The sequence below is a fragment of the Camelus bactrianus genome, chromosome 1 (genome assembly GCF_048773025.1).
Source record: "Camelus bactrianus isolate YW-2024 breed Bactrian camel chromosome 1, ASM4877302v1, whole genome shotgun sequence".
Classification (NCBI taxonomy): domain Eukaryota; kingdom Metazoa; phylum Chordata; class Mammalia; order Artiodactyla; family Camelidae; genus Camelus; species Camelus bactrianus.
Genome location: NC_133539.1, coordinates 95,559,729 through 95,587,125, shown reverse-complemented (window position 1 = coordinate 95,587,125; position 27,397 = coordinate 95,559,729). Strand labels below are relative to the sequence as shown.

General features: G+C 36.3%; 1 protein-coding gene across 23 annotated transcripts in view; it reads left to right on the top strand.

Moving 5' to 3' along the window:
- Positions 1–27,397, top strand: part of MBNL1 (muscleblind like splicing regulator 1) — a 190,384-nt gene that overhangs the window by 49,989 nt on the left and 112,998 nt on the right. For 16 of the 23 annotated variants that reach the window (XR_012508973.1, XR_012508974.1, XM_045514468.2 and 13 more), the window contains exon 2: positions 1,666–2,660. The exons of 5 other annotated variants lie outside the window; for them this stretch is intronic. Coding sequence is in view for 15 of the 18 variants with exons in the window: in XM_045514468.2 (XP_045370424.1) it covers positions 2,487–2,660 (174 nt within the window). In the remaining 3 variants the exon portion in view is untranslated. Of the gene's footprint in view, positions 1–896; positions 1,438–1,665; positions 2,661–27,397 lie in introns of those variants that run through there. 2 more of the 23 variants (XM_045514466.2, XM_074369339.1) reach the window with 2 other exon arrangements.

The window sequence follows — 27,397 nt, the reverse complement described above, 5'->3', positions numbered from 1 at the left end:
TGTTTTTAAGAGAACAAGGAGTTAGGACTAGAAAAATTTTTTAAAAACAGAAGTATTTCTTGAGCATCAGTATAAGGTTTTTTTTTTTTATCTTTCTCAAAAGTTGTGGTCTTACTACAATATTTTCTAAACCTGTTATCTGGTAGTTTTTTTAAAAAATTAATGTCAAGAATCAAAGTATTAATCCTAAAGTAAATTTTTAAAAATTCTGCTAGATATCCATGTTTTATATAGATGTGTATATAATGTGTATATGTATTCACATTTATATTCTGTATTCTAATTTCCAAATTATGATATGTGCCTCTTTGACCGTTTTTGGCCCTTGAAATGGCATCAAACACGATTTTATTATACTGTGTCATTGCCTCTTAAGAGTGTGAAACTTTTAGCGTTATTAAAGCCTTGTTTCCTTTGTTGGTAGCATTCAAAAGGCAAAACAATATGTATGCTTTTGTTTCTGTAACTACTAAGCATTTTCTGAAAGTTTTTCCATCCTGATTGAAAGAGAAAGTTGTTAAAAGCAAAAATGCCCTGCTGTGGCGAGCAGCCTTGTAGTGCCGAGTTAATAGATCATTAGCAATAGGGGATCCCCCGCCCCCCACCCCCGGCTTCGTTCGTACCTCTGAAGTGCACCACGCTGCCCAAATCAAATTGCTCACTTAATATTTAATGTTTCTGCGATGGAATCACTTTCTCCCCTGAGGTCGGCTTCAGATTTGCCAGACACACTGACAACACTGCACTCCTTATTTTCCCCACATGACCTCAGCTTCTGCTTAAAAAATGTTCGAATAAAGGATGCTTTTGTTCATATCTCGCCTGCCTGTGATATATTGACAAAGTGTCTGCCGGCTGAATGGAATAGTTTTACAGTATGAGTGCAGCTTTCAGTGGAGGGGCAGGACATGGGCTGTAGAAGGAAGTGAATTGGATAGGTCAGGAGAATGTACCATTTGTAAACACCCCTTTCCTTTTTTATTCACGTGTCAGGGCAGCAGGAGCAGGCTGTTCAGTGCCCGTCTCCGAGCAGAGCCGGAGGGAAGGCAGCTTGGAAGTCAGCTGCAATTTTTAAACCTTGAGTTTTATTTCCCGGTAATGATCTGCAAGTGCTCGGACTTGTTTGAGAAGCTGTTTTGAAACTAACATGGTTTAGTCCACTAACTGCATGTTGGGTAAATTCAAAACCCACATGCTCGTCCTCTTGCAGTGGAATAAGTCACATCTGATGGACATTTTCTGTGCTTATAGCATAGTAATGAACGTCTGACAGGCGCGACCTTTCATAAGACAACCCACACTATTGGCTTTCTGCCCAGAATATTGCTGCAACACTATCTGTGATTGGTTATCTCTCTCTATCATGCATTGCTTCACAAGGGGAAACGGCCCCTTTTTTAAATAAATCTACGATGGCTGGCTGCAGTATGCCTCACTGTAAGTATTGTGTGTGTGTGTGTGTGTGTGTGTGTGTGTGTGTGTGTGAGAGAGAGAGAGAGAGAGAGAGAGAGAGAGAGAGAGAGAGAGAGGGAGAGAGAGGGAGACGGAACGAGAGAGGCGGACTCGAATATTACTTAGTCTGGTAGCACATGGCAAGCTTGTGATTCTGTAGGACATCAGTGAAGAGCTACTTAGTAAATCTTAACCTATCTCTTTTCTCTACAGGTTGGTACTAAGAAGTGCCTTTCCTGACGTCTCTGCTGCTTGGAACCGCTTCTAGAGCAGTCTCTGCTTTTGCCTTGCTTGCTGCCAGCTAGACTGTGACGACAGCACATCCACCCTCCACCTCTAGCCCAGACACCCCCCATTTCTACTTGTAATCAAGAGAAAAGCTCTAAGTATCTGGCATTGCCCTAGGCTGCTTTAGTTTTAAAAAGAAAAGTTTGCTGAAAAAGTAAGATATCTTCTGCCAGGAAATCAAGGAGGAAAAAAAAATCATTTTCTCGATTTTGCTCTAAACTGCTGCATCTGTCTATGCCAAACTAATCAATACCGATTGCACCACCAAACTCCATTGCAAATTCAGCTGTGAGGAGATTCCCTTTCAGACAACTTTGCTGAAAGCAGCTTGGAAATTCGGTGTCAGAGGGTCTGCCACGTTTTCATGCTTGCACTTGGGCTCCAAATTGGCACTGGGAAGGGGTTACTCAGAGCACAAGGCTGATTCGAGGCCCTCCTTTTAAACGTTCATCTACTTATAATCCTAGTATTTCTCTAAAAACCAAAACCTCTTTGAATTAACAGTTTCATGCTGTGAATTTCTAGTGGGAGATCTTTTCCTTGATATCGACAACACAATTTTCCATGTACTTTTAAAGCAGGGAGTGGGGGAAAAGTATTTTGGAGGGGACATTTTCATCATCATTTTACAGTTTTAGCAGTTCAGTTTTTGTTTTTGTTTTTGTTTTTTTGGTTGTTAACTTTTTTGGGGGGGGTTAGGGTTTGTTGGTTTCACTGAAAATTTTAACTACCTGTAAAATCTAAACATGGCTGTTAGTGTCACACCAATTCGGGACACAAAATGGCTAACACTGGAAGTATGTAGAGAGTTCCAAAGGGGGACTTGCTCACGGCCAGACACGGAATGTAAATTTGCACATCCTTCGAAAAGCTGCCAAGTTGAAAATGGACGAGTAATCGCCTGCTTTGATTCATTGAAAGTGAGTAAATATTATATTATTTTAAGGATAAGCAATAATTGAATAAAGGGGATATGGATATACAGTCCACAGAGTTTGGAATTGTGGATTGCTTTGTTAATAGCTTTAGTTATATGGTGTGTTCTTATTGATGCTGTTGGGGTGGGGGGCCTTATTGAGAAGCAATAGAACCAAGTCTGGCCAAACTTTGTTATGAATAACTTTATCAGTCCTTTGATGCTATGATTTTTTTTTTCCCCTAGAGCAGAAAGTGTCAGCGTACTTTTTACTTAGTAATGGCTAAGTCACTGTGTGTCTGTAGGAATAGTAAATGTAGATATGTGTGTGTGAGCGTATGCATAGATCATATACAAGGCCATGGCAATAGCTGAATGGGGATGATTTGTTTTTGCTTGTTTGTAAAGGTGCTGTATTGCTGTAAAAGAATACCGGACTTTAAGTCAGCTAAACATGCATAGACTCTTTATGTTAATATTTTGACATTATGGATTTCCTTTTTATTGCATGAGCATATTATTTTAAGGCCAGAAGCAATGCATTTTGTGGAAAATATAACTAGAAGTAAGGTTCAGAAGTGCTACTACAGTACCCTATCTGAAGCATAAACTTTGTTGAATGTGAGTTTTATAAATCAGTAGAAACCCTTAATACTATTATTAATTGGATTTTTCAAAAGTTTTTAAAATCCTAATGTTAAGTAACTTAGCAGTTTATTTTCTGTTAGATCCTGATTATTGTTTTTATTGGTAACAGTCTCAGCTAGAAGTGTTAAAAGTTAGCTTTTGTGGGGACCATAATGCAACAGACTCACTTTAGAATATTTTGACACTCAGAAATGTCATTGGGTTCATATTTCAGCTATCAAGTTTGAAAAGTCAGACTTTTAAAAAGATAAGCATACATGTCTTTATTTTGACATGCAAGGTCAAGGCTAGAAATGTGAAGATTTCCTGGATACTCTCTGCCTACTTGGTTTAATTGAATTGCCTCTGAATATTAATGTGCTGGTTTAATTCACTCTTTGAACCTTTGAGAAGGGATCTCTATCATTTCTACACATCTGGAGAAGTGAAGGCCTCATGTAGATCCACCTTGTCTTTTGCAAAAAAAAAAAAATGCTTTAATATTTATTTAATACCATAGAGGTGAATTAACTGAAATAGGTAACATGTAAGTTAACTCATAACTCACCCCAATGTTATAAGTTAACTTAACTATTTCAGGTATTTGCTTCTTGGTCCAGTTTGCGCTGCTCACTTTGCTGAAGTTTTTACCAGAGACTCAAGGATATTATCTCCAAAGTAGTATATAAAAGAAGGTATTAACAACAACAAAGATATCTTATAATGTTATTCTTAATGTGATAGTTCTAAAGATCATTACACTAAAGTTATAAATTACCCCTGGACCTTTTTCTTTTTCTCCTTTGAAAGGTATTGATGAAGGGCACAGTGGTTGTACCTTGTGAAAGTGTAGTTCTAAATTTCTGCCAACTGAATTTAAGTGTAATTAGAGACCGGGACCCATAAAATGAGGGGCAAAGGGCTAATTACACTTGTCGGTAACCAGCTGTGTCCATAAGTAACCCTGTTTTGACCCAATTACTAGTAAATCCAGTTTTTAATCCTGTAGACAGTTGATGGTACACTCGTAGCTGCATGATGAAGGGCATTAAACTTGGCTGTGATATTGAGTGGTTTCGCAGAAGACCTGCCTCCATAGCATTTGGAAACATTGTGAAACATTAAAATTCAGTTGCTATTTTTCCATCTCAAAATATTTTTTTAGTTGCTGCTCAGTTGTGGCTACAGAACAGTCCCCCTTTGAGTAAAGCAGCACTATTGCTTAATGACATGCTGTGTGGTTAACGAGATTCAACTGCCACATCAAGGACTTTTTTTTAATAATAAATAATTTCAAGATTTTAAATTTACTTATGAAATGAACTTGTTATAGCAGCTTATCAATGCAAACGTTGTCCTTATTCTTTGTCTAAGAGAAACTGAAATTTAATTTACAGTGCCTAAAAAATGTGGTAAAACATTTTGATTTGAATAAGGAGGAAAAAATAAACATAAATTTACTTCTGGTGGAGTTTCATCCTCAGAGCCACAACTCGTTAAATGTTAGTGAAATAACTGTGTTAAGAATTAATTTAAAATTTTTTGAATGTGTAATTAAGTATTTGTATTTCAAAACCTGTGTTTCATATATATGTGTGTGTGTATGTCTGTAACTAGCATATGATGTGATTCTTGGCATAGTATTTAGAATCCTACCTTTTAGAGAGTAGTCTTCCTATGTTCAATTTTGTGGCTAAAATAGATCAAAAACATATTTTAAAACAGTTAAAGTAATCCTGTGACTCATTCCTGAAGTTCTGAAATTTGGGAGCATTATGAGGTTTCCGTGCCAGTAACCGCTAGATCATTTGTATTGTTTCAGAGAGTAAACAGAAGGAATTTAGAAAACTTGTAATATCCTGACTTCTTTAATAAAATGTGTTCTATGTATTGCTACAACCCATAGTCCAGCCTTTTGTGAGTTCTTGAGCCCTGAGATGGAGGTAGCCTGTGTAATCTACTATTTTTAGCAAGTTAGGAAAGCAAACCAAATACTCTCTGAGAGGACCCTGGGAAATGGCTGTACCCTTCAGCTGTGCTGTTTCAGACTTTGGCCAGGCTCCCAGGTGACTTAGGTTTATAGCAGACTTCTACACAGAAGAGGAGAATTCATTTCATTAAAAACAGAAGTCGAACAGTTCAAGAAAGTATTTATGTGAAAGAAATCAATTGGCATATTACTAAAGGGACTAGGAAGAAAATCAGCTGATAGTATTTTAGTTGCATATTGGTGATTTTAAAGTTTAAATAATTAACTTAGATGAATTTACTACATGAAAACATAGAGTCCTGTATCATAATAAATGTTGCTAACTAAAATGAGAATATATGATAATGAGGGGTATGGGTACAGATACGTATACTTATTAAGTATATTGGAAATAGAATGATAAAAGTAAGAAGGAACAAAAGTTGTAATAATGAGTGCTCGTTTGTAAATTAAATACTTTAAGGACTTAATTTTTCTCAATTTTGCTTTTATATTTGTGTTGATTTACAACAGTCTAAGAGTAAATTCATATTGAGAATTACATTGCTTACAAATGATAGACTTGAGTGTTTTAGCTACTTCAGAAATCCTGAACATTTGAAAAGGTGCTTTATTTAGTGCTGGAGAGGAGTTTTGTTTTTCGTATGGCTTGTGAAAGAGATACCAAAAGAGAAAAAATTTAAAAGAAAAATGTCAACACTATAAGCTACTGTTAGAATATTACATTTCAGAAATGATGATTCAAATAATAGTTTATGGCAAGTTAGCTAATTTCTTCAGTGGTAATCTAACTAAAATTTAGGTAGTTGATATAAGAGAAACCCTACAGAATGTATTTAAATGTGGTGCCAAGTTATTTATATTATCAAAAATAAGCTTTAACCATATGATCAACAAAAATAGTCTCTTGCTCACTGAATTCTTCTTTTTGAAATATCCATTTATTTTGGGGGTGCAGAGGGAGGGGGAATATAACCTTTATGTTTACTATCTATTTTCCAAAAATTTAGCAAAACTCTTTTACCCTTGAAAAGTTTAGTCCCATTCTCTTATCAAATTGGGCATTTCTGCTGAAGATAATTAATTGCTCATTTCCATTACATGTGTTTGTGTATATAGATAGCTTAGCTGATCGAAGTTACCAGACACATCGAAGACCAGATTCCAATGCAAAGTGGTGTGGAATGAAGGGCACAAATAAACACATTTAAACTCCCTGTGAAGACCTTGCAGAATATATGAAGTAGAGAAATCGGCTATTAGAAGACACACAAATATGTAAACACCCAGCTGAATGAGCAACTAGAAAACTCAAAGTTAGCAGTGCAAATAAACCAGTCTCCAGATGATTACACAGGGGTAGGGTGACATAACTGGACATAATAAAAAGGTCTCAAAGGTGTTTACAGTTAAAATTTAGCAGATCTTCCATTGTTAGTGCAGTTTATCAGTGTTGCAATTACCTGTGTTGCTGGTGCTCTAAGTCCCCAGTTTTTCCATCACATCTTTTAAACCAGTTTCACTGTTAATTCTGACAAAATGATACCCTGCAAATTTCAGGCTACGTATCTAGTTCTGAGTTAAAACTTAGATCTAGGAGGCTTCTAATTGGAATAACTTTTACCTAGAATTTTGTTGTTACTGTTTGTTTGTTTTGCTAGTGACATGTCCCTTGTGATATTAAAACTTTGACAGAGTATTATATATACATGTAACTCTATAGGTACATTTTCAATATAACTTTCAGTGGCCTGTTGACACAAGACTCCCTCATTTCTCCTAATGACTTAGGAGATGAACTATCTGTAAGCATAACTTGTGTACCAGTGCGTATCATGTGAAAGTTCAAATTGTATTCTCTAAGCAGAAACTTTACACCTTTGTAAAGAGCACCCTGTGTTCTTTCTTTAATGCAGTTCTCAATAGCTGCAGCTGCTTTGGTAATACAGTTTTACTCATTTACCTATTTATATTCTTACAGTTTAGACTCTTTTTAGGATAACATTTTTTAAATAAAGATTTTAAAACTTTTGGACAAATTTCAAGCTGTGTTATGAATCATGATACCTAAGGCACTAATTGTAGAACTAGTTATTATTTTTTTTTCTTTAATAAGATTTTGGTACACCGCTTCTGTTTTTTCTTTTTCTCATAAAAACTTGCTTCAATTTGTGTGTGACAAACTAAAAACAATTTAAACCTAAAGCAATGTGGCACTTGTAATCAAGTTCAAACTTTAACTGCAACTTAGTCCTCTAAACGTACACAAAATTGTGATTCCACGAATAGCCTCAGAACAATTCCATGCACAAGGCTGTTGCTAACGGCTGTTTGTAACTTAAAAGAGCCTGTGCAGCACGGGGTAAATCTTGTATTCAGGAAGTGTGTGACGTGCGCCCAGTTCACGCGAGAGTTGAGAAACTGAATGTTTCTCAGACTCAGCACAGACACCTAGGGACCTAGTTTGGGAGGCTTATCCTGTCATTTTCCTTGCCAAGGGTAAGTAGAGGATTTCAGCTATCAAAGTCGCTAATCTGTTACCTTTCATGCTGAGCAGTGTCTCTGTCTTCCCACAGACTTAGACAAAGCTTCTTATTTTTTTTACAAAGAGATCCTATTGAGCAAATTTTGAGGGTTTTTTTTTTTTTTTAACTTTAGCAGAAACACATTCTGTCGTGCTTGTAAAGAGGGGAGCAATTTCTATGTTAACAAGCCCCCAAATTATGACCGTCAGTGGAAGTGGATAACTACGTAGATGGTCTTTGATTTAGCACTGATGATAGTTATTAATACGCAGAAACTTCAGTAAAAGCAACTGGAAAGGCTTGTTAGAAATACTTAGTTGTTTGAAGTGTGGTGGATTGTTAGAATAGTGATTTCTTGGTGACTTTCACTATAAACAAGAGTAGTTCTAATGAGGACATCGTATTCTAATACTTATTTATAATAAACAACCTCAGAGGTTTTAATCTAATGCTATATTTCTTATACAAATAACATCAACTGAACATCACCTACAGCATTATTTATACTTTTGGCACCTTCTTGAAAGATTTTCACTTTGAGATAAAGTGAAATTTGATTTGTTAGAAGTAAAACTTTCTATATTAGCACTTGGGTTTTGAAAAATACTGATAGTTATAACCCCTTATACATTATTCTTTGACTGAAAGGCTGTATCCCGGACACCTCTGGGCCTCGGCCATCTCTGACCAGTATTCTTCTTCTTGTGTTATCTCTGAGTTCTTTCCAGCTTCTCGCTACCCAGCTTCAGAACTGTTGGTTCTGATCCCTCTTTGTATTCCTCTCTGGAGTCACACAGAAATGATTTAGACATTTTGTCTTTATGGAAGTACACTCAACATTGAGTAACAGAGATGCCTCCCCTCAGCATGTGGCATAAACAAATTAAGGGTTTATATTTCAGTTGCTGTCCAGGCCTATGTGATGACTTCACAATCGCTAGAACTTAGGCTTCTTCACTCTTAAGTCCTGAGGAGCACATGGCTTCCCACCGTAGGTTTATTTAAAAATTGCAAGATGGCTACCGCGGTGCTAGCCATTATATCTGCATTCCAGAAAGCAGGAAGGGGCAAGGGCAAAAGAGACCACAGCCCAGCCCACTTAGGCTCCTTTTAGCAAAAGTCCTCTAAGCTTCACCCAGTGATTTATCCTGGTCTTTCACTGGCAACAAGGATAGCTGGAAACTATAGTCTTAACTGTTGCCCTGATTGAAACCAAGCCTCTGAGTAGTTTAGGTAGAGGTTGGGGAAATGGATATTCAAAAGGCAGTCACTGGGATGAGAGTTAGAGAGATTTCTTTCCCCCGCCAGAAAACTTCCAGAATCAAGTAACTCTCCCTGACAAGCACCTGAGTCTGGGAGTAGTTGAGGGGAGATCACTTCTGAAGAGAAACTTGTAGCTCCTTATCTTGGCAAACCTGTCATGAGTTCTGTCTTGGTTGACTAGAGTTGTCCTTTTTTTTTTTCCTTTCAAATCATGACATATTTCATCAATAAAAATCTAGCATATCACAAATGGATTTATTTTTACTTATATAGAAGAAGAAAATTGTTTGCTTCATTTTTTATTTTTCCTATTGCTAGTGCGTATTTATATATACAGTTAAATATTTATAACTGGAATATAACAGGAATGCATGTCATAAAAAAATAGGTCTCAGATGATTTTGACAAAAGAATCTGTAGTTACTCTGATGTCTTATTTCTGTTTCTTCTGCAAATACACTTTATTTCTATTTCCTTTGTATGAAGCAAAATAAAATGAGTTAAAATTACTCTATGCTGGTCAGTATTTTCAATGCTTTTAATTTTTTCATAGCATTTAGTCCTCACAAAAACTCTTTGATGAGTTACCGGTATTACTTCCATTCCTCAGATGGCCACACTGAAGTACAGAGAAGTTAAGTGATGTTCACAAAGTCACTTAGCCAGTAAAATGTGAGCTCCAAGCCTGGTAACCTGATTTCATGCCTGCCCTTTTAACCACTTGCCTTTAAAACAATGCTTCTTAATATACATATCCACATCCCAAGGATTCAGCAAAGAAAACACCTGAACAGCAGTGCTTAAGAATAAAAATAAATATTTAAGGCAGATTTGCAGCATAGGGCCTAAAACAGTAAATACTCAAAAGTATATTTTAAGTCAGCAGATGAATCAGTGAGTGAACACAAAACAGCAGCAAGAATGCTAACAACTTTTAAAGATTATATATCTGTTTTAAATATATGGCAATGGAGGAAAAACATTTTAAATTAATCATGTTAAAATAAGCAGCCACTGTATAAACTATATAGTTATCCCCCAATGCATAAAAAAGCCATATTCCAAAGTTTTAATCCTTTGGAGAGCACTTTCCCACAGAAGCAGCGTGGTTAAGTCATTAGGCCGACCCTGGGAAGCCTGAGTAACCCATAGGATGCTTGAGTTACAGTCCAGTGCGAACAGTTCCCTGGAAACTGATTATTCATTAAGTCCAGGAGGCTTCCCAGAACCATCATGAGTACCACCTTATCCGTACATCTTAAGTAATGCTAGTGTCATGGACCCCAGTTGCTTTTGTCACTGTTTCAATGGAAAAGATGTATGTCAGGTTTCAGTTTGCAGTTTGCAGCTTTAGAAATTCATCTTGGCCTAATGCAAAGGTGGTGGCCTTCCCCAAACTCCTGGACACTTTCTGCAAGCCAGTGTGAGAGGCTTGCTCACTCTCCGCTTGGGCTCGTCCTGTGCCATGGAGGGGCTGGCTTTCAATAGGTCAGTGGCTCAGAATCAATAGGGACTAATGGCAGGGTATAGAATGAGGGGCTGAGGTCCACAGCTTCCCCAGGGTGGGAAGACGTCTCTGTCAAGATGTCTTCTAAGTAACCTTTCTTTTTCCCTAAGGGCTCAACCTGCTTCCTTTTCAAATGTATAGCTTTTTGGTCCTGAGTCTGGTCCACTGTGGACCTTAATATTAATGAATAGCTTCTTCCCATGCTCTTTACTTTCTAAAGTTATCGAAAGTGTAGCTTTGTTTTGATACTGTTTCTTTCTAATTACTAGCAGAAATGGGGAAAGATAGGTGGATGATGGGAAATACCAAACTGAATTTTTTTTGTTTGCCTGTTTTCTGGCCATTTTATCACAGGCTTTAGTCAAGGGGTCAGCAGTAAAGAACCAGATGTGAGAAGGAAGACATTTAGGAGGTGATGGGGGTTGGGCATCCTACCATTCAAGGAGTATAACTTAAACATCTCCTAGGTCAAACTTTGGGAAGGCAGATAGTAAAAACACAGCTGTCCAGGGCAGATAGCTTACCGGGAGATCAGTGCTGGGAGGCGGGGTGGAGTTCAGAGGGGGAACTTCCCAATAGCAACTGGAGGGTCATTGGAAGAGAAACTTGGTGAAGAGAGAAAAATGTCTCTGGTGGTTTATCTTTCCTTTTTCCCTCCCTTCCCTGTCACAACTACTAATTCTGAGACCACAAGTGGGAAGAGAAGAACTGGAGGGAATCCCCAATAAGAGTTCTCACCGCCACGGGCCGCTGGACAGGGGCGGCTCTGCCTGCACCACCACCTCTGGTCTGTTGGGACTTACCTGTATTTTAACTCTGGGTTGCAATTTTAGGCCCAGAAGGATTCTTCTGATGCTATCTCAGTTTATTCAACAATATTTATATTTTAATTTCTGTTAATGTTAGGTTGAAACTCACTGTTTATTGAGATCCAGCACTGTTTTCTCAAGACCCCATATGACTCCAGGCTTCTTATGTTAGAATTTATCTCTTGTATAAAATTCAGATTTACTGTGGAGGCTTCTGGTTTTCACAATCACTTAAATACTTAAGTCCAGGCTGTTCTCAAATAAGGCAAGAAGCATCTGCTGTTAATAGTTGACAGTAAATTACACAAAGTAAAACATGGAAAATTAAAGTTAGAAAAACTGGGAAGCTTTTCTATCATTTTCAATTTTCTGCACAAGCCCGGACATAATCAGTGTTTAGGATCTGCTTGTGACGGATAAATTACATCTGTAATTCATTCTTTTCCGTGTTACTGCATTCAGAGGATAATTTGCTTTCAGATATCTTTGCTCATCTAATATTCTGAAGTCGTTCATGGACTGAAAAATTTAAGTCTAGTAACATCTTCCAATCCCAGGAAGCTTTTAGAACTAAACAGTGTTAACTTACCAAATGGGCCAAGTTAAAAAAAAAAAAGGTTTCAGAGAAAAACAGAGCCAAATTTATCATGCCTGAAATAAGATTCCTCTTTGGAGACGACATTGCTTTTCATAAAACAATTCTCTTTTAAGGGAGGCAACCAAGAAATGAACCATGGAGAAATAAGTAACTAAAGAATTCATTATTTATATAAAGAATCCTGTTAAGAAAGATCTGTGCCGTGAATGAACTATCTTTCTTCACATTATCTCTTATCTCTTCATGGCTAAGTGGAAACTAATAAAATCTAAATCTAGCCATGAGAAAAAAATTATCATCATGATTTTATTTATTTAATTTTTTTCACTATTATGAAATATTACTGCCAGATACTGCCTTCTCTGAGTCATAGCACAGTGATAAATTGAAAACAAATGTACATTTTAAAAAAACCCAATATATTTAAAAAAAAAACCCTCAAAAACAAACTCATCTTAAACTCAGATAAACTAAAGAGTCATATCAACATTGAAGAAGAGTCATCTTTGTGGCAAATTTTTGCATGGTAGACTGCTTAAGTAGGTCCCCAGCAAATCTTTAACCTATGATTAACATATAGTAGCTTAACGTGTAACATATACTGGGTTAGATGTCCATAGTGAGAAATGCAAAAATATTATTACTATTTTTTAGAGTCTTTATTAGCTACTCTTGGCTTCTGTGTTTCCTACTAAGAATGAATAATGCTGGAAGAGAGATTTTTCACCAGAAACACATATTTTTGTATTGAAGGTTTAGGAATTGAAAGAAATTGCAGACCAAAGTATTTGCCACTTCTGCCTCTCAGTTAAGGGAAAATAACCCATTCTCTCCCCTCCTGCCTTTTCATCATTAATTACCTGCTATGTACCAGACACTGCAATAGGTGATTCTGCTTCAAGGGTCACACACAGAGCCTTTTTAGAGGCTTGATAGGCTAGTGATAACTGTAAGCTTTCAAGCTTCTGAGAAGTACAATGAAGATAAAAATGATCATAGAATAATAAAACATTGTTTTAACTCTTCTATTCTTTAGTATTAAAATATCCCAGTAGGACACAAATTTTGCCCACGTAAAATGTAGGTAGACATTAAATGTCCTCATATGTGTCTGAAGGTTTATTGTGAAAAACACTGGAAGCCGTTAACGTAGTCAGCATGAGAGAGCAGATGAATCTCAGCTCTGGTTATGCTGCTGCTAGAGAAGCTGTGCTTGTATTAGTAGAACGGGTTTATGTGGTGAGAGATTTGTACCAGATCCATTATCATATTCCATAATTCAGCAAGATAAACCTAACTCAGATTGGTGTTCAGGTACCACGTGTAGAAATGGTTAATTTTCCTCCCCTCATTCGATCATCATCTATTATATAAAACGACAAGGCTCAGAATGATGAAGTAACCTGTGTGGGTTTCAACATTCAGGAGCAGTCGAACCGGGGTTCAGCACAGGCAGCCTGTCTTCAGAACCTGGGATTTCAGCCTTCACTCTTGAGTTTAAGACAACTATGCTTCTAAAAGCATGATCACTCACACTTTTTCTTATTTCAGAAAACCGTCCCTGTATTATCACTAATCAGATTTTTAAATTTAAAATGGAAATTTTTACTAAGTTTTTAACTAGAAGTTTGATAAGATAGAGAGTCTAAACTTTAGGTCAGGAAGAATTTTGAAAGTCATGCCAGAATGGAAACAGTATAGAAAATCAGAAGAATAGGCTGTTCTGGGAAAAAAACAAATGAGAGTTTTCAGAATTCCAAGACAAAGCTTGGAAGTGAAGTACAGGGCACCAGATAAGGAGGTTTTCATTTCATAATTATCTTTATGATTTTTTTTGCATAAAATAGAATATCCTTTCTTATTCAAGGATGTAGTATAACTGATATTTTTCTAATACATAGAAACTATGAGACATTATTTTGTAAGTAGCTGAGAGTTCCTTCTTCATATTTCATGAATTTTACTGGGCATTTATAGTAATATTGGAAACAAAAAACTGTGTCTGAATCTTTCTAAGTCTTTGTAAGTTGTACTGTAAGAAATTAAAATCTAGATTAAACCATTCACCCACCTCATTGACAGTGATTCACATGTCTTCGTATTATATGTCACACTTAGGCATTTTTGATAACTGTTAATACTATATTTTAAACATTAGCTGGGAATAAAATTTTAGTAATTAATTTAATTCCTTGTATATTTGTATAGTACTTACTATATTAATAATGCTGGAAGCATGCCAAATCTAACATAATGGGTCAGCATTGGTATAGAAGTCAAACTTATTTTGTGTTCAAAACCAAATTGATCACAGGGAAAAGTGAGCGGTATTCCTTGCCTTTTGATTTCATTTCGTTTGGCATTTTTTTCATTTGGTTTGCTTTATAGTTTTACTTTTTTTTCTTTTTTCTTTTTGTGTTTTTTGAGTGTCTAGATTGACCTTTATGCTCTTCTTCTTCGGATGAAGTTTACAATAAACACTATTTTAAAGCAAATAATATTGATGCCAGGAGTAATGAGAATGTGGCCACTGATGGTTTTCACTTAGTCTCAATGCTACCCTGGAATTTTTAATTGAAGTAGCATCTGCAGAATAATTGCAAAAAGCCCTATGCAAAAATTTATAAGTAAAAAAGTGTTCAGGGCAGAGTAGGACCTGGTTAAGAGCCAAAACCGTGAATGCAGTTGGGTCTGGATTTGATTCTGTCAGTCACTTCCTGGTGACTTTGTGCCAATCACTTCTCCTCCCCAAGTCTCAGTTTCCTCCTCTATGAAATGGGACTGATGATACCTGCTTTGAAGGTTTGTGAGGATTCAGTGAAATCATTTACATAATATACATCACTCCATGCAATATCTCGCCCAATGTAAACATTCCATGCCTAGTAGCTGGTCCTGGTGTTGTCTGAATGCTGGAGTTCAGTCTCAGTTATCTTCTCCTTATGAGAACTTTCCTTGTGTCAGAAGAAATGTCACATTGATTTGCTTATTGTACTACAGGTGTTTATCCATTATTTGATTAGAAAATTTAAAAAAGACTTACATGGAATGTGTATAAACGTGCATTATCACGTACTAACTTACTCACCTGTTATCAAGAGAAAACGCCTCGTAACCTTTAACGTGCGTACCACTTGACCTTGAGCTCACTGAAGTAGTATTAATAAAATAAGTCAGTATTTATATCATTGTCTGTGCCTGAAAACCCGTTTCATAAATGCAGTTATTTATGAATGGAAAGTGGTTGTAACCATCTGTTCCAAGTTTAATTTCATTTAAAACTAATGCCTCTTTAGCTCTATGTTAGTCTAAACTAAATAATTCATATTTGTTATTTCAAATATTGCATTGTTTGTGTAAATTTCTTCCCCAAACACTCACCTAAGACTTTGTTTCAAAAATAAAATTGTTTATTCAGTAAAGTACCTGCACAGGAGGTTAAATATTGAAGTCGTTTTTCATGATTTGCACCATCCCTACTCTGTGCTTTTTATATCTGTATAACCTTACTTGGTAAAATATTTACCACTTACTTCCTCAGGGGTGTAAAGGACCATCCAAGTCTGAGCGATTCCACTTATCACATCCTCTTTTTTTTCCCCTTTCACTATTCCTCAGCACTGACAGGAGTCCAATTCTAGTCCAGTGAAATGGTGTCTTTTGCTCCACGATATTTAAAGGTGCTGGCCTAATACACAGGTCTGAGACTGTTGACTTTGGTTAGAAACGAGAGAGTATGTAGTTTTTGCAGCAAGTTGGGGGGAAATACTTCAGCTTCCTGATTTTATTGTCTCTTCAGAAATAGTGTAGCTTCGGAGTTTCCTATGGCTAGCCCTAAGGTTCTCCTTTACAGTTGTGTGTGCATTTTGTTATATTCTAATTCCAAGTAGGATCTGTGCACTTACGATTTGATTTATTGAGCCATGCCACTGCCTTCTTGTTAAGGCTATTGATTATTGCCCATTCTGTTCTGCTGTGTATTGATTTAGTATGTGGGAATGAGCTAATTGCATTACTTGATGTTGAAAGAGGATCAAACACGTTTGAGGGAGATGCTTGTAGCCTGTTTAATTGAGCTGGCTATTTAGGCTTTAAACATGTTGTGAAACAATTAGGAGAAAGTACAGGAGGACCTCTGAGGGCAGGAAACATAAAATTTGTTTTCAGCAATTTTTAGCAATGCTAAAAAAAAGTGTGCAGTTAGTCCTTCCTGGCATTAAATGGTTAATTGATCCTTAGTTAGCAGATGTGTAAAAGCTGGGATTTTCCCCTATGTCTCTTTTAAAAATCAAGGGAGGTAACACCCTTAGATGCTCGCATTTTATTGAGGAAAAAAATCTCTTGTTTTTAAGAATGGTTTCATGTTGAAACCACATATTATTGGATACAAGTAGAAATTACATGCAGGATGTGTATGGGTCTGTAGGTGCTAACATTTGGGGGGAAAATTAAGAAAATTAAGCTAATGATTAAGCTAGGAATAGGACAAATTCTTTTTGTCTACTTTTTGTTTCATGTTTCTTAGCTAAAAATATTTTTCCATGCAAACAATAACATTTAAGGTAAGGCTAATGTTTACTTATTTTCCTTGACATTAATTGAGTTTTCTAAACTTTAGACAAATCCACACTTAATGTAAAAAAATTAACCTTCAGAATGAGATCATGGTACCGTGGTCCTCTAATGAATGTTACCTTTTGTTTTAGCAGCTCAGTTGGCTCTAATCCATGGAAAAGTTTTTATTTCTGATCCGCTCCAAGGTAGGAGCCAAACCAAAGTTATAGAAACATTTTCCAGCAGACAAGTTTCTACAGATAATATCAGCAGTCAAAGAGTTGTGCATTTTCCTCTCACACACACACACGCACATGCACGCACACGCACACGCACACGCACACGCACACACATACACTTACGGAAATATTAGATACTAGGCTGGGAAAAATATTAAAATACTGATAATGATAGCAACTTTTGGGTTAATAAAGGTGCTCTTTCTTAATCCTTCCTAGTCACATTATGGCCTCAAAGTTTAAGTTTGTTTACTTTTTCAAAATCTATTTGCTTCTCCCTGTGTTAATACCTTCCAGGGCTTTTTGATCTGTAACCTTTTGCCACTTCTGGTTTATTTGCCTAGCATATGATTTGTGAAAAATGAGGGAACGTAAACAATTATGAGTGGCTTTTTTGAAATGCCTATTAAAACCCTGGCCTCAAAAGACCTGCCAGTCCAGAACTTTAAACAGAAATGTGAAAGCTCAGCATTAAAAGTCGGCAGCGTATAAGAGATGGTGCCAGTTGGACCACTTTGCTTCAAATACCTGCCTGCCCCAACCCTTTCCTTTGCTTAGTGACCAGCCATACTGACTGTAGGATGCACTTAATTCCATGTGAGTCAACAGCTTATGTGGCATGCCTACTGTGTGCTAGACAGCATCTCAGGTACTTTTCCACGCTTTCTGCACAAAGCGGAAAAGACTTGGAAAGTGTATCCATCCTCCACCCCTACCACTTGCCCCACTATCTAGACCGACGCAGTTGGACTCTCTAAACCAAGAGATATGCCAGATATATATTTTTAAAAGCTATATGCACCTGGTTAACAACTATTCTTTTAATCCTACTGAGAGGTTCAGTGGATGTAGTATGTTTGCCGTGACTTCTCAATCCATATAGAAGATGGATTTTTCTCCCAAGGATAAGACCATCTGGAAATCTTTACCTGCTCCAGACTCTCATATAGGGCTGCCTTTGCTTTCTGATTAGCACTGTGGATACATTTCAAAACACGACTTAAAAAATGAAATAACCTTGTCACCTACTTAATTCCTTATTCATAGTTAGAAGGTGGAGTCACTCTGATTCATTAATGTCCCTGCTAGCTTTCCGATTTAAAAATATTTTTTTCTCTCTGAATAACACTCCCTCTGACTTCTGTTCCCTAAAAAAATGCTACTTGATGTACGTGAATTGTAATTAGCAGGTTCCCATTTTGTTGCATGTCTTCCATTTTGCTGCATCTCCTCTATTAATTATAATAAAATAGCAGTTGGTAAAAGAGTAAGTGTTACTTTTAAGATTCTTACCATGATGTGTATTAACAAGTGTAGAGTTCCGGTGATGACTGGTTGACCTCATAATTATTTTACTTTTGTTAAGGATTCCATATGTTCACATATTTCATTTCATCTTGTTATCTCCAAATAACTGCAAATAGAGGAATCTCCAAATAGTTCTAACATCTTCTTTTTGAATTTCTAACTCATCATGGGTTTAAATGAATGGAACTTTTCTTGCAAAAAAGTGGCAGTCCTCAGGCTTAGCAAATAAATAGACTAGCCTGGGTGGATATGCTTTTATAAACTATCAACACATGAAAGTGATCCTAAAACTCCAAATGTCATTCCTTTAGAACTTCATGCATAAATTCTATGTGCTGTTCTAGGAATCAGGGGAATTTGATGGTCAGCCTTAGCCTGTAGTATATTTTGACAGCATGAATGAGTCAAGCAAGCAGTTTTCCAGACTGTTTAATAGTACAAAGGAAAGGGCTTCTAAGGAAGTCATTCTTAAGACTCGCTCAAAAATATTTTTCTTAGTAACTGTTCTAGAGAAAAACAGGTCACTGTTGGAAGAAAAATGAAATCTCAAGTTACAAGCATTCTGAAAGTGATTTGATCACTAAAATGTGTTTATCTTATGACAGAACTCCTTAAAAGGATACTGCTTCATACATCTCCAGTTATTTAATGAATGTCTTCTTGAAACTCAACAAGAAATTATGTAACCCCATTGCACACTTTAACCACTTTGGCGGAACTTTGGCCTTTCTATTTTTTGAACTTCTGTGTGTGTGTGTGTGTGTGTGTGTGTGTGTGTGTGTGTGTGTGTTTAATTCCATATAATTTAATTAGCATTTGTAAAACTATATCATCATAAACTTAAAGAATGTTTTAGGTTTATCAGGTTGCTTCAGATTTATTCCACTGTGTGGTTCTAAACTGCATTTGAGTGAAAATAGGCCTTGATCGATGGAAAATCATTTGTGGATTTACAGATTCTGTTCTAGGTGGTTTGAAAAGATGCATTGTCCAGCAGCAACTTTTCCCCCAGTGACTGTGCTCAGTGTGAGCTTGATGGATTCCAACCGCTGGGTTTATCATTACTGCATAGATCTTTGGAAGGACAGGCTGCAAATCTCGTTTCCAAGCCATGACTAGCTATTATGTCAATGTGAAGAATAGAAATAAAATCAATACAGATTAAGAAAAAAAGATAGTCTGCAGTCATTCACAGATGGCAGTCAGCTTCCAAATTGTAATATCCTGGCTAGTCAAGGACTCCTGATTATGATGATTTTTCAGTATCAGGTTAGTATTTAAGATTTGAAATCTAACCCAGTAACCTTATTTTTATTTGTAATATTGGAAGTGTTTCTAGCATTTCTGAAGTAGCTTGAAAGAAAATTGAGAGTCATCTGTGGCTCCACTGAAGTTTTTAACCAGAGCGACTCTTGTAGGAGAGGAAGAGTCTTTAGAGATGGTGTCGTGCAGTCCATTTGCTCTACAGATTAGGAAACTTGAGGAGCCACTGGTGAGGTTAAGGCTTAATCATGTTCATAAAGATCCTGAGATCACCAGACCCTCAAATATGACTGGATAGGTCACAGCAAAAACTGGAGTATGATGTCTTCGTTTTACGAATAAGGCATTATGACACACCTGGTTGAGGATAACGACTTTAGTTAAGGTCGCGTCAGTGTTACTCATTGCTATGAAGGTGCTTAACTTTCTTGACTATTCTCATGCCTCGATTACTGGTGGCATTAAAAGTTTATAGTGTTTTGCTGTTTAATAGCAGGCTCTCCAAAAAAAAAAAAAAAGTATACGTAAGTTTATAATAAAATTTACTAACAAAAGCATGTGTAGGATACAGTTTAAAATTAAAATAATATACAGTACCCTGTATTTTAAATTCTGTATAGCCGAGTGATTCTTATAGAATGCTTTTTTGTTTGTTTTTTGTTAAACTCGTGCATCTGTAGCCATCCTGTGGTTGCAGATGATAGATGAGATATTTAGTTCTCGCTCTGTGCTCTTAACTCATAAGAGGCCTCATTATACAGTGATCATCAAATGAGACATACTTCATGAATAACTTTTCTTCTCTACATTTTCCTACCATTTTGTGTATTACAGAATAAATCACATTATACCTGATTCTGTAGCTCATTTTTTTATGTTTCTTTTTCCCACTAGTTTATAAGTTCCTTATGAATGTGAAGCTAACATTAGTCACCTCTCTATGTAGTGTTTTGAATGTCCTTGGCATTCACTGTTAGTGAGTTGAAAGCAGTGTTTCTTCCTGACCGTGACCAATAATTGTGAGCAGGTTTTATGTGCTTTTAAATTCATTAGAGAATTTTTTTTTCATGTAATAGGACATTTGTTAGATAGTGACATATAACTGTTCATAATAAACTATTTCTCTAAGGAATCCAGCACCCTTCATTTATGGAGGGACTCATCCAGTTAAATTGCTCTGCCACTGAAATGAACTGTTTATGTTCTGTTGGTGTGCACCTCTGGAGCAGGCCTTTTATTTACTCTCATGCCATGTTTTGTGTGTTATCTTGTGCAGGCAGGCACACAGGGACCTGGCCAGGCTTCCTGATAATGGTGATTATACGGACAGCCCGTGTCTCAGAGGGGAATGATAATTGATCAGGGCAGTGGAACAATACACAGTTATTTTTGTAACAGTATTAACTCGCTGTTAGTGAGAGTGCTTTGTTGGGGAAGTGTCATGCTTACATAAAATAGTATTTATTCTTCAAAGGTTTATGAGAAGTGATACTACCAGGGTAGCAACATCATCGGTGTTTCATTTTTCCATATTTTTTTCACTCTGCTGAGAATATTGAGAAGAGCATTGACTAGTGTTGGTGTTTGTTGTGAGAGGGACATTTCTGGGATCCAGACTGCAACTGTAACTACTGGTGTTTTTATCACAGAACTAATAACAATAACAAAGATACACGCTATTTATAGGGAAATTCATGTATCTCTGTTGCACTTAAATTTTTCCACACTCTAATTTTAGAGAAAAGGAAAGTTGGAGGGAGAGTATAGCTCAGTGGTAGAGTGCATGCTTAGCATCCACGAGGTCCTGGGTTCAATCCCCAGTACCTCCATTAAAAAAGAAAGAGAGAGAGAGGTATAAATGAATGAATGAATGAATACATGTTTTGTCTTCCAAGCATGAAAACTTTACAGTGTTGCAAATCTTCAACCTGAAGTAGAAGAGAGAGTCCAAGCTCCCAAAAGTATAAATGCCTAGGCCCTGCCACTTGTTAATTTGCTCATTATTTCTTCCCTCTAATAATTATTTTAGGAGCTGTGTCATAAGCTATTTTAAAAAGAACTGAAAAGTTCTGCAGTCAAAAAAGATCCAGATTATGTGTTGATGCCTGTAGTCCTAGCAATTAAGTATTTGATTGGGAAGAAACGTACATTTATCCACTTTGAAGAGGATCATCAGGAGGGATTAAAAATTTAGTACTTCAGGCTCATTAAGGGTTAGAGTGGCATAATTATGTAGCTGGTAACAAATGCTGCGATCTCCACTTGAACAGTAAGATCTGTTACTTCTGGAGACTTACTGGCCCTCTTCAAGGAGCTTCACAGTTTGTAAGTGTTACCTACTTGGAGAATAAGTCCTCCTGACCGATTACATTAGAGTTGGCATGCTTTTCTGCAAAGTGTGCGTTCGGAGAAGGTAAGGCCATGATAATAATCTTAAGCAGATACAAGGTCTGTAGAGTATCTCCCCCTGGCATAAAGCAGTACTTATTGTCTTCATCGGTGAACGTCTTCATACAAGGCTCAAAAGAGAACACCTTCGTACTACATGGATTATGTTTTATATTTGCTGATGATTATGAGGCTAGTCCAATTTTCTAATCTTGCAAATTGGGAAGTAGTTAAAATGCTCAAGAGACAGCTGATGGAGCCTGATGTGCCATTCTTCATCACTAAAATTTTAAGGAGTTTTTTTTTTAATCCATAATTTTGTATTTCTGCATTTCAAATCTTGCTAATTGTATGGCACACAGTAACATGTTAATTTCAGAAGAACATATAGCTGGATCTACTTTTAAACTAACTGGAAGAGATGGTGATATTTGTTTTATCTTGAGATTTTTTTTTTTTTAAGTCTGGATATATCAGTTATCACCTAGGACAGTCTCTTAATCTGTAACTTAACGCCTATCCGCCCTTGTTTTAGATACGATTGTAATAAGCCAGGTAATATTACCATAATACAGAAATATGAACACACATACATGACTGGCTGGGTTATTTTACTACATAAAAATGCAGTGACGGGAGAGGTACGTTAGAACTTGGTCATACTCCTAGTGTATTTATATAGACCATTGTAGTTAGGTTTTTACCTCCATGTCCTCTGTCTGGAAACTTTTTGAAAGCAGAGAGTGTCCCTTTGTCATTGGGATCTCTTAATACCTACCCATAAGCCTAACATATGGTCAGCTTCCAATAAATACTACTTTATTTGTATTGATTTTGAAATGGGATGAGATGTGGAATGCCAGCTGAAATAGTAACTCCAGATCCATGCCACAACCTTCCTTGCCCCCACCCTTAAGGTTTATAAAAAATAAACTAATTATAGTCATTATAGTTGTAAATAAGGCCATACATTTCTTTAAAAATTGACATAGTCGCCTCTTTGAAAGGCCTCTTTCATTCAAGGAAACGGAAACTAGCATTGTATGTAGGACGCTAAAATCATTTGACTTGAGTTTTCTCTGCTCAACTAATTGTGATATCACAAAGCTAAAAATATACACCTGTAGTCTCATCTCAGTTTGATAACTGGGCTGAAAAAAAAAAGTCGATTTAGTTAAGTAGCAAAATTGGTTGTTTGTGTTTTTTCATTTTTAATCCTTTACTCTGTGAATTTTTCTCCCCTAAGGCAGTGGACTGAAAAAGTGACATTTTCCTGCCATTGATAAGCATTATGAGTAGAAATCAATAGTTAAATTGACCCAATAAAAGATGCCTGGGACCTACTTTTGAGACAAGATCATCAGAAAACAACACACACAGACTCTAACAAGGCTCGGAAGCGTCTTTTGCCTTTGTCTTGCATCTGTATTAAGTAGCAAAAAGTAGTGCTAATAAATTTTTTCTATGGAGCCTATTTAAGCCAGGATTCTGTTAACTAATAGATAGGCTGCAGGTTCATAAGAGCCAGATTCAATAACATGCCACATGCCAAAAAAAAAATGGGGACATACTGGTTTAAGGTTGCCAAACCGCTAAACAAATTTGTGTAGGATTTATCTTTCTTGCTTGCTAATCACCAGCTGCTTTTCTTTAACTTTATATTTGCAATCTGTGTGAAAAACAGATTTTATATTTCATTGATAATTTTTCTAGATACTTTTTATTTATTGGATTCTGTTAAAAGAGAAAGGAACTTTATAAGGAGATAGGATCAGTACCTTAATAAACTCCCTTTTATACAAAGATAAAACTCATCTGACTATGCTTATTCATTCAGTGCTTCTGATGAATGGGTAACATAAAGGATAACCTAAAGGAACCTTAAAGCAATGGTGTAAATATACTAATAATAATTTGAACTCCCTCATTCACATATTTATATTTTCTTAAAATATAGGTAAACTACATCTATATATGTGATTAACTTTTTCTCTCTCTTCCTTCTGATTAGTATCATTCAACCTCTTTTATATGACTGGTAGTTTGTAAAGCACAGGGTATGCAAAAATAATGTCCCCCCACTTTTGGTTGCAATGACTGTTGCTGACCCAAATCAAATAGCTTCCTTAAACTGCTTTCTTTTTCTACTTTTCTAGTTAGAAATAAATCCTCTTGTGTGCTTCTTGTGGAGGACTTTAACAGGGAATCACTTTCTAATCATTGTTCATTAATCCTGTAGAAAGAATACTTTTTTTTTTAATGTCAACTCTGTCATTCATGTAAAATGTATGTTTCCTTGAGGAATCTCTGTGAATTACTTGTTCATCCTCACTGCCTTTCATATATTTCATTATACTCCTTAGGAGCTCATTAATTTTAAATATAAATTGACTGTTGCTTATATACAGAGCCTCGTGAACAACAGAGATAGCAGTGGCACCTTTTCTTTGATTTACTTGTTATCTCCTGGTCATATAATTAGCCTGTTAATTTACCTCTCTACCTGTATAGCTTGTTGAAGGCTGCAGGCAGTGGTGTGCTGGAGCTGGCACACATAAGACCTCCTCCCAGTGCCCGGTTAAGTAATGTCACATTGGCAGCTTGAAACTGGCTGTGGTGGTAGGATTTATTTACACTGTGGAAATGAGCAGATGCTATAACTCAGGGTTCTCCCTCTCCAGAGAGCCACTTATTAAGCACTTAGGAGCACTCACTATTTACAGAATTGTCTCCTTTTTTTTTTTAATCGTTTGACTATGTAGAGTTTCCAGATATTTTTTCCCTATGCTGTTTTATTTATTTCCAGACATTTTCTTTCTGTATCACTTGCCAAGAGTGACTGGCAAGTTTCTTAGCCTTTCTGTGTCCCAGTGTCCTTCTCTGTAAGACAGAGATAATCATAGTACCTACCTTGGGGTTGATGTGAGGTTGAAGAAGAAATACAGTATCTCAGTATATTAGCAATATGCCTGGTGCACAGTGAGCACTGAAGTAGCGTTGCCATTTCTCTTTCTGTATTTTAATTAATAAATATTTATTGATCCCTTTCTAAGTACTTAGCATTTTGCTGAGTCCAATGGGTCATTGATTGAGACTCAGTGCCTCTAACATTGAATGTGGTAAAAGACTTCCTCTTTCGCTATTCCAACCTAATGTCCTCTGTTTTTTCTGCTCTTGCCTTGCTGCTTAGAACTTTTTTCTCGCTATATGAGTTACGCGGAATTTTTTCATATTTAGATTTAGTTTAGACAGTACCTCCTCTAGGAGGCTCCTCCTTACCCCAGCCCTGGCCATGCTGTCCTCTTGCCTCCTTGTTTCTGTGATGCACTCCATTCATATCTCGATAACTGTCTTTGGTGCAGGAGTCATAATTAGACATTTTCCTCCTTCTCTGGACTTGAGTGTGTGGCCTGTGATTTACCACCTTTGTGTTCTTGTCATTTAGTGAAATACTTGACACCTAGTAGATCCGATAGGAAAAGATACTGAATGATCGTTGGTTGAAGGAGTAAGATAAGCGACTTTGCTAATAAAGACGTTACTTGGTTGAAGAGATGATAAATACACATGTGACATGAAGGTGAACCTTTTAGTACTGATACCTAAATGTGTATAGATACAAATTAAGTTTATAATTTATTTTCATGTATACATGATCTTAAAGTAGGAAATGTCTAATTATTTCCCTGTTACAGATACAGATATTTATGTTCACAGATATAAATGAATGGAGTTAGGTCAGCCAGATCAGGTTTTAAGAAGCAAAGCCTAGCTTCAACCAGGTTTTGTGACCTCTGGGTCAGAAATATAAGGGAAAGTTTAGTTATTCTTACAGGTAGTAACTCATTCTCTTTTTCTTTCTTTTCTTTTTATAGCTTTTAAAAATTATTATGGTAATTCTTAAACATACACAAAATTAGAGAAATATTGTAATAACTTCTGTATATCTATCAGTCAGCATTTTGTATGCACGTATCTACGTATGCACCCATGAACGTTTTCTCCGTCTTGTTTCACGTACTGCCTTCCACATACCTTTTATCCCTGATGTATTTTGAAACAAATCTGGCATCCTATCAGATTATCTTTATGTATGTAAGAACTTCATATCTTAAGGACTTGTTTTAAAGATTACTCTATTATCAAATTTATCAAAATTGACAGTAATTTCATCTTATCACTTAATGCCCACTTTATGTTTAACTCTCCCCAGTTCAGCTCTTCACAGCAATATCTTTTTTAACAGGTGGATTGCTCAGATGAGCATCTAAATAAGATTGCTTAGATCTATCCATTTAGATTTTATATTTTTTAAGATACCTTTAATTTGTGGTAATTGCTGCTCCTCCCTCCACCCTGCCCATGCCTTTATTTGCTGGAAAAAATCAGATCATTGTCCTGGAGAATATTTGAGATTCTAAAGTTTGCTAATTGCTTCCCTATAGTGCCATGTAGCTTGTTCCTCCATCACCCTTAGTTTTTGTAAACTAAAAATTAAAGCTCGAATTGAGTTCATTTGTAACACTACTATTTATTTTGTGAGAATACTTTGCAGATGGTGCTGTGTATTTCCATTTGCATCACATCAGGAGGGCGTAATTTTATTTGCCTCCACTTTTAGTGATGCTGAAATCTACCAGAGAGTTCAGGTGAGCCTGGGCCAACCCCTGTAAAGCTCTCCATCAGAATTCCCAGTGGTTTCACTCCATTGTCGATCATTTCACAGCTCCATGATTTTTTTTTACAGATTGCAAAACAGTAACTTTAATTGTATTATTCCTGCTGCATTTGTTACCTCGAATTTTTCTATAAAGAACTTTTCCTTAGTAACTGACAACGCCACAATAAACCTTACAGCAAAAAGATGGAGAAAATGCATGATTTTTTTGTCAATTTTCAGAATCAGACATTAACTTCTAATATAAGATCTAAATATAGTTATAGATATAATCAAAGTATTCTAACGCATTTTAACAAAATTTCCCCTGAGGAAATTCTTTGAATTATTTCTCCTAGTTTTTTTTTTTTTAATTAATGAATTTTGGTAGCATTACTCCCCTTTCCTTCCTTTTCTGTTTACCATAAATATGCCTCTACATGATTGAATCTGTTCACTCCGAAGATATTTATGGATCATCTTTTCCTTTTGTAAGCACTGTGCTAGCAACTAGGGATCTAGACACTAGCTCTGTTTTTCCTTTGAATATACAGCTTGAGTTTGTTTTCTACTCATAATATGATGTGATGTGAAAAATAAACATATAGATGAAACTGTTTCTGCTTACTATAATACTTGGTGTCCTGTATTATATACTTTTTAATGAACACTATTTCTAGCTGATTTTGGAGACCTTGGCCCTAATTGTCTAAAACAGGGACAATAAAGAGATTTAATCGTTAAGTTTTTCCTGTTGACCCAAAGAAAAACGAGGTATCTCCATACAGGGCACTGTATATGACAAATGGGGAAATTCTTATTTTTATTATTTGGAAAGATAAGAAGAGGGAATACTGTAAAACTCCCTGAGACTAAAATCAATGAAAAGATTCTGTGCTTTTTTAACATAAGCAAATATTTGAACTTAATTTGACTTCCATTTTCAGGAACTGAGGGTGACATTTTATGCATGTCTTTATTCCCTATAATTAAAATGTGTTTTGTCAGGATTT